Source organism: Oncorhynchus nerka, linkage group LG7 (genome assembly GCF_034236695.1).
Source record: "Oncorhynchus nerka isolate Pitt River linkage group LG7, Oner_Uvic_2.0, whole genome shotgun sequence".
Classification (NCBI taxonomy): Eukaryota; Metazoa; Chordata; class Actinopteri; order Salmoniformes; family Salmonidae; genus Oncorhynchus; species Oncorhynchus nerka.
The window spans coordinates 60,482,499-60,490,662 of NC_088402.1; the positions used below are offsets into that span (position 1 = coordinate 60,482,499).

Genomic DNA, 8,164 nt, shown 5'->3' on the forward strand with positions numbered 1-8,164 from the left:
CAGTCACACTAAAATTAACAGTTGTATGCTAAAACAGACTTACACCATTCTTGATTCTCTGGATGCCTCATAAGCATGCTAATTAGTTACCATAACAAGGTTTGTAACCTATGTGGATTTGAAAGTAAGTAGTAAATTTGCTCTGACAAAATGCTGGCAAAGAAACATACCCTTTTATCTATACCAGAAAATGTTTTATCGTGTTTTCCAATCAAGCTTTGGTGAGACACGTGAGACTTGTTAATTCAAGACCTATGAAAAGAAAAACGATTCCTCAGGCTGCAAATTGCTTTTCAGGGGGATAGTAAGAAACAAGAATTGTTAATTCTCCCATATTTTCAGAGATGTGATTCGGCTTGAGGATGGATATTCAAGGGGCATACTGCAGCCAGCGAAACTTCCCGGGACCTTTTTTTTAGGCAAATCACCTCACCGTTAAGCCAATCATATTCTCATCTCTCCTCCCAAAATACGTCATAGGTTTTAACCAGGGATCACAATGTCTAATTAGGAAGTGTGCAACAAAAACCTAAAACAGCACCTGTGTAGCTCAGTTGGTAGAGCATGGTGTTAAAAATGGGTTTGACTCCCGCTGTGGCCACCCATTTGATCATTTATACACGCACTGCTGGAAGTCGCTTTAAATAAAAGTGTCTGCTAATGGCATATTATCTTGTCATGGAAATGAGCAATCATGAGACTCTCTTGCCTCTCCTTTCCATCTCTGAAAGGGTATGTGTCAAAATTCCTGAGGATCTCGGCAGCAGAGCCCACCTAAAACGATTAGCTACTGATAGATCAGATATAGATATGGCCTACATTAGAGAGGTTGATGCCACTCTTAAATGAGACAGCCAGTTTGACAACTGTTTGAGGATAAGAAACTGACCCTGTGCACCTTGTTAACATGAGATCAGACGGTCCCAATGGTCTCCGTCTCATTTGTAATGTCAGTGAAGGCAGTTAATGTTACATGTGGGATGATTGTAATCTCGCCTTGTGAGGGACCTATCAACCAGAAGCATAGGCCACCTTTAAATATTTCAAATAAATACCTGAGATTCAAGGGACCGAATACATATTTTGGAGCATTCCATTGTAGCCTATTATAGCCAACTTGATGCGTTCTTTCTTCCTGAGATACTGGCCGTGTCCTACTACCCATAATTGCATCCTAAATAGTAGGCGAATAGTATGCGGAAAAAAAATCATGTTTAATAGACATTTCAAACACAAAGTATACTTTAAATGCCCAGATGTCACACTCACTTTGGCTTTGTCAACAGCTGATCAATTAGATATGGGGATGCACTACAGAAATCAATTTATAGTGGGGAAACAACGCAATTGTGCATGACACATTCTCAGTATGTGAAAATAGAAGTATGTGCATCTTTGAAAATCGACTATGCTTTAAATGCCAGGATATTATACTAATTTTGTTTTTTCATCTAGTAGAATTCTCTGCACACTTTTCGGGAATTTCACAGCCACAATACATTGGAAAAGGGAGCGCTGAGCGTTTTGATAGATAGCTTCACGTAAACAACAAAACAACTTGGAGGACCGCGAATAGCGAACTATTTCATCATAACGTTACATCATTGAAAACAGATCTGCAGCCTGCTGCCTGCCGTGCATTTAGCTGGCTACGTGATTTAGTAGGACTAAAGGTTATAACTGTTTGAACAGTAATGTTAGCTATAGAGTTACTTTCTTGTTGTTTAGCGATAACTTCATATTTGATATTAACCGAGTTAGCGAGCTACTTGTTGTAAATACCAGGGCTTGTGTTCAAATTGTTACAAGGTGTGATGACAATACAAGGCATTTAATTCAGTAGTGAAATCAGCAGGAGAAATGCCACAAGAAAAGGGTTTGAGTAAGTCATGTGGACATAGTTAGTCCTCTTGCCAATGCACTATGCATTGCCACTAGCTGTGTTATAGCTAGCGTTAGTAACGTGCCAGCCCATATTCCTATTTTCCACAGTGGTGCTGGTCACAGCTCCAAAACTATAGGTGGCATTCTGCCCTCTCCCTAAAGTTCACAGCCATTAGCTTTGCCCACGACTGCCTTGTGTGAACTACAATCCCGACTCTTTGAGTTTTAACGTTTAAAAAACGTCAATAATCATTGTTTGCTATCTGGCTTTTGAAACATATGGCCCTTATCTTTCATCGGCGAGAAAGAAGATACACTTACTGTAGTAGTTTTGAACAGATCCATACAGCTATGGGTGTCTCCGTCCGATGAAACTACACTTCCACTACACTTCCTGAGTTACCCTTACACACAGGAGTTCGGAGCATGCTTGATAGCTAATTAGCACATGTGGCTGCCTCGTCTTCCATCTGTTTTCCGTAAACAAGTGCTACCGCAAGCGATGTGGGAATCTTAACAAAACTCCACCAAACAGAAGACGCCTTTGTCCAATGACTCTTATGTGTAATGTAATGGAACCGAGAGTCATGATCAAGAGCTAGCTAGTCCCAACACTTCTCTAATCCCCTAGTTCTCCTGATTTGTCACTGTTTATCTGTGTAGTTTCATTGCACATAAGCTGTTATGGTGAAAGTAATGGTAAAATGCACTCGTTACTGTTTCACCTTCCAATTTGACAAATTATGTGGCAGTCTAGCTATGTTTTGGTTAATGTTGTACTTCATCTTATGCCTGTTAAGAATATATGTGAAGGAGTGTGAGCTGGAGGGGCAGCTGACATCTGCATGGGTGAAAAAGAAGTGGGAGAACCTCGGTCGAAAGTGTTCCACAGGGATGCTGGCCCATGTTGACCCTAATGCTTCCCACAGTTGTGTCAAGTTGGCTGGATGTCATTTGGGTGATGGACCATTCTTGACACCCACGGGAAACTGTTGAGCGTGAAAAACTCAGCAGCTTTGCAGTTCTTGACACAGTCAAACCAGTGCGCCTGGCACCTGCTACCATACCCCATTCAAAGGCACTTAAATATTTTGTCTTTCACATTCACCCTCTGAATGGCACACATACACAATCCACGTCTCAATTGTCTCAAGGCCTAAAAATCCTTCTTTAACCTGTCTTCTCCCCTTCATCTACAATAATTGAAGTGGATTTAACAAGTGACATCAATAAGGGATTACAGCATTGACCTGGTCAGTCTATGCAATAGAAAGAGCAGGTGTTCCTAATGTTTTGTACACTCAGTGTTACGTGTTAGAAACGTGCAAGTGTATTCCAGAGAAATGTACTGTAATTGGCATAATACGTTTTACAGGCCTTTACATGTAGTATGTTTGATGACTGAGAGCTATTCTTTTGCATATTTTCCAGGAGTTAAAAGCTCCCCCCACCGGAGTCGGCACAGGGGGAGGGGAGGTCACAGCCGCACACTGGAAGTGGTCCTTTTTTTAAACCCAAAGTGGATTTCTGTTTTCTCAATAAATGTTTCTTGTGTGTAATTAAATCATTTATTTGATACCGGTACATCTACTGTTGTTGTGTTCCATTTCAACATTCAAAAATGCACTCGCACATCTGAGCTATCTTGTTGCAGGTGCATAACAATTAAATACGTTAAAAGAAAAAAGAAGCCCGCACACTGCTCTTGCTAACATCACTTTTATATTGAAGCTTACGTGTCGGCCTCTTGGCCTTTGTTAGAGCTTTTTGCTTGAATAAACTATATTTGGTATAATAATAATTTGATTACATTTCTATAGCGCTTTTCATAATCTCAAGCACAACAAAAGCAAAAAACTAACAAGCAATAGATCATAAGTAGCCTAGCTATAGTTGGCTAGGTCAACCATACATCCTCCAAAGATGGAGATGAAGTGTCAGAGGTCAGTTCGAGAACTGAAGCAGTGGGGTGTAAAAAGATGCATCTCTAAAACCATTTTAGTATTCATCTCACAGTGAGACACCATGATTGGGACTCATAATCATCATAGATACGGACAATATGGACAAATAGCCCATGGCCTATTTTGATCCAACATGCTAATTCATCTGACGGGATAGCCTCTCAGAACGAGAGCAGTAGCCTACCTACCGTACAAGGTGATTGAAAATAATCCAAGAAGGTATGGATTTACAGCGGCCCAGAGAGGGTCTCAGACCACCTGAATGAGACATGAGCCCCCCTAAATTATGAGACGATAACTGACTGAATAGACCCAGAAAAATACTATAACTAAACAAAGCATTTTTGTCATTTCTGTTGACGGAAACGAAATGTTAACTAAATGTTCTCTGTGACTAAAATCTTACTAGTCAGTGGATTTGACAAGAGTTTGTGGAGACATTGAGAGCTTTTCAGTGTTATTTGTTTGGTCTAATCAAAAGCATGTATGACATGAGCAGGATTGTAAGGCTTTCTCATTAAATTGTTGCAATGCAGTGTAAAATATATACCATGCCCAGGTCATTCACGAGTCACCTCTCTGCCAGGAAACCGTTCTCCAATCTGGCGGCAACAAATCAATCATGTGAATAAGGCATGGCTACTCTCCCAGTGGTACAAGCTCCTGGTAGAAAAAATAGCGACATTTGGAGCCACTTTACGTATAAGGTCGATTCAAACAAGACAAGAATGCAATGATTTCCACGGGAAAAGACAGCGTTTGTTATATCGCTGACAGGGAGACAGGTCGACAGGGAAAAATACTACCAACCTCAAAAGACATCGGAAAGCACATCATTCCAATATATACGCTCAGGTTATAACAGATTGATAATGCTAGCTAGTTAGCTTGCTGTAACCACTACTTATGACATAACTTTGATTACAACATAGCTACGGTGTGTCAAGGGACAGGGTTCCAGACTGCGACCCTTTGACTTGGCTGTGCAAGTTACATTTTTAATTGATCGCATCAGTGCGAGCTGAACATTCATTACATGGTCATCTCACTCAAAAGTTTCAAAACTTGTTTTTTTCTTTCTGCTAAAAGCATGATTTGGTCAAACAATAAACTGCATTATCCTCATGATTCCTATAATGAAAGTGCCTACTGTAGCCCCTTTGCCTGTTTCTCTGGGGCCTGCTTCTGTGATGAGCGAGCCACTTGATGTGCACTCTGGGAGAGGGAAAAAAGGTGTCTGTTGTATAACATTTCAAAATTCAATTGTGGGAAATACATAGCTTTGGAAGAAACTACTTTAATAATTTAATTTTCATCTCTTAATATTGAGCTCAATAGGAACTATTTTACAACGAAGATATTTGATATGGCTTTAAGATACGAAGCCGGAAACATGACACAATTGCGCATTGGCCATTGTGTAGTGTGTAGCGCCTTGCGGTCGGATGCCAACCAGTTGCCATACCAAGCGGTGATGCAGCCATTCAAGATTAGGGCTGTGGCGGTCATGATATTTTGTCAGTCGGTGATTGTCAAGCAAATAACTGTCAGTCTCACGGTAATTGACCGTTAATCTCCTAGCTTCCATGCATAGCCTACAAGTCACTGATGCAGACTGTCCTTATTTTAGGCCCTGATATGGCTACGCCTTATGGCTGTGGCCTACAGTAGTTCATTTAGCAGACAAGATTTGCTTAGAATTATGTGGCATTATTTTTTATTATTATAGAGTATGAAGAATACAATTGAATTTAGCTGAATAAAATAGAAAGGATGTGCACATGCGGCTATTCTGTGTTGAGCAGTTAACAAAGAAACAAGTCCTCCTATATTCTTAGTATTTATGCAACTTTAGTTGTGATACAAATGTTGGGTTATATGTTTGGATTTTAATAGATTCTAAAGGTTGCATGATGCGACAGTAATGATGATTTGAAAAAAAGTGTTGCATGAAAGTCATGAGCTCTGATTTGTTTCTTGTGCAGGCTGCACACAACTCATCAGTCTCTCATTCACAATTTGACAAGCACTTCATAATATTTTCACCAGGCCTCCAATTTCCCGGCAGCATCCCCCTTGTGTGGCCGTAATTCCCCCTAAAAATGATCTTGCTCAAACTTGAAACTCACTTGCCGCCTATGTATGCCAGTTAGGCTCTACACCAGTTGTGAAGTGGATTAATGTGCTTAATTTTAAGAAGTTATGTAGCCACTTTAGTTGTGATACAAACCGTATCAAAACATATAGGCCTATGGGCTAGGCTACATGAGGTGTGCGACTATAATTGGGAAAAGTCTGGGAAAAAAAGGCATGCGCTGTTTCTTGCCTTACTACTGAGGTGTTTAGTCCTAGGCCTGAGCTTAGTGTTGAGCTTGGAGGGCACTATGGTGTTGCGCACTATATATTACATAGGCTACATGATTGCTGTTAGAATCAGTCTAGGCTAACGTTACTTTTGATAAACCATATCGCTGTTATCATAATGCATTGCTCTTGCAGATGAATGAATGCACTTTCACGTTACCCAACATTTATAACCAGAGTGCGAATTACATTCGGTGGTCTGTTTTCTTTCACTGGACCTCCTGTGTGAACGCACTTGCGTGTACAATAAAATGTTTTATGGGCCTACTAGTAAAGACGTGTCATTTAACGGTAAACATTTTTTTTAAATGATCTTTTTTAAATGATCTTTTAATTTGGCATGAACACAGCCAGTCATGGTTTCGTCTTATTGTCAAACATATCACTTCAAAAAGTAGGATACCTGCGCATGTTCGTTCATTCCAAAATAATAATTTCATCCAAACAGTAATATGCACTCTAACTTGTGTTAAACATAGCCTAAAGCAAAATAGCTATATGTTCTAGACTAGAATAGTTATATCATATGCCGAAAATGTTGACTGAATAAGATATGTAGTAGAGAAAAACGTGGTTTAGGCTATGTGGAGGTGTGGGTTGTCTGGGAACGAACACCATCTCAAAACATACTTTTTGTAGAAGGAAACAAATTAAGGTTTTAAACACCACATTCCATAGCCTACACGTGCATTGCGTAAATGTTGCAGACATGCTGAAGAAGAAGAAGCGGGGGCAGGTGAGAACGTGTAGACTTCAAACTCATGGTACTACCACACGAGGAGGACTGCACTTTGTATTTACCTTGTTCGCGTGGTAATAGTCCAACGAGCTTAGACAACTTGGATCAGAACCCACACTTGACGGGTGCGTAGGATAAAATCTCACGTCCATGTCAGGGTCTGTGAGGCTGACGGCATGAAATCAGTTTCAGTGTCTTTGACTTTGACTCTATTGTTTAGCCAGGAGAGAAAGAAAAGGGGGTTGAGGTTCTCAGTGCACTCTTCCCTCACATCCGTTCGCGGTCGAACTTCTGCACCAACTCGCGTCCCGGTGATGCACAGTCCTTTTTTCGCTAGACTACAAGATGCGTCCACTTTGGAGAGCCAAATGCAGTTATCACTCAACCGTAGAACAAAAGTAACTGCAAATATCCAGATCGGTTATACTATTACGTACTCCAGAACTAATTAAATTAAATATCCCCCCTTGGTTTATGTTAAAAATATATATTTTAAAAAGCGTAAGACTCTAATAATGTTGCTTCTTTTCCCCCCGCTGTTCTCATACTCCATAGGCTTTGTCACGGAGGTGCATATTCATACATTGGTTCCAGGACAGAGAAGTGGTTGGACTGTTCCCCATATGCCATGCGACCTCTGCTGATAAACGGGAAAAGGGGGAGGGGATATTGGGGGCTGCCTTGACAACCGCTCTCCTTTCTGCAACTGCGCGATTCTGATTAGCTGGAAATGTAGTAGTGTGCACGGCTGTGCATTATAAAGAACCCACTGCTACTACAAGGTCTACTTATTTCCAAAGGTTCCATTTGTTTTAGTGTGCCAAGCTGAAAGGAAACTCGTTTGGACCCACATTCTGCTGTCAATGCATGGTTTCTTCATGGTTTTTTATTTATTTTCATACTTAAACACAAACCTCTTAAAGCACATATTTATGCAAAACCTAGAACCAACCATTTATTTCCAATTTAAATGCAGCTAGCATTTTGATTTGGAACCTGATCAAGAAAAGGGTTCCCTTGAAAATGATAATTTCCCTCAGCGGATTCTTCAGTACTGTACCTCATATATTTGTTATTATATATATTATTACATGTATTAAAGTATAGCTAATTCAATTTACAATGTATTTAGTAGGCTTTGCATCCTTTATGCAGATCTAAAGTATATGCTGCATGTTACATCCACTTTAGTAATGCATTTGGAGCTGCATTG

The 8,164-nt window shown here is 40.2% G+C and overlaps 1 protein-coding gene across 2 annotated transcripts in view; it reads right to left on the minus strand.

The window, feature by feature from the left end:
- The window catches only part of LOC115132102 (thymocyte selection-associated high mobility group box protein TOX-like), a 121,160-nt gene extending 113,568 nt beyond the window's left edge, over positions 1 to 7,592 (minus strand). The window contains exon 1 of one of the 2 annotated variants that reach the window (XM_029664356.2): positions 7,014 to 7,592. In XM_029664356.2, the coding sequence (XP_029520216.1) occupies positions 7,014 to 7,103 (90 nt within the window). In that variant the 5' untranslated portion in view covers positions 7,104 to 7,592. The remainder of the gene's footprint in view (positions 1 to 7,013) is intronic. The other variant, XM_029664357.2, reaches the window with a different exon arrangement.
- Positions 7,593 to 8,164: the final 572 nt, after the last annotated feature.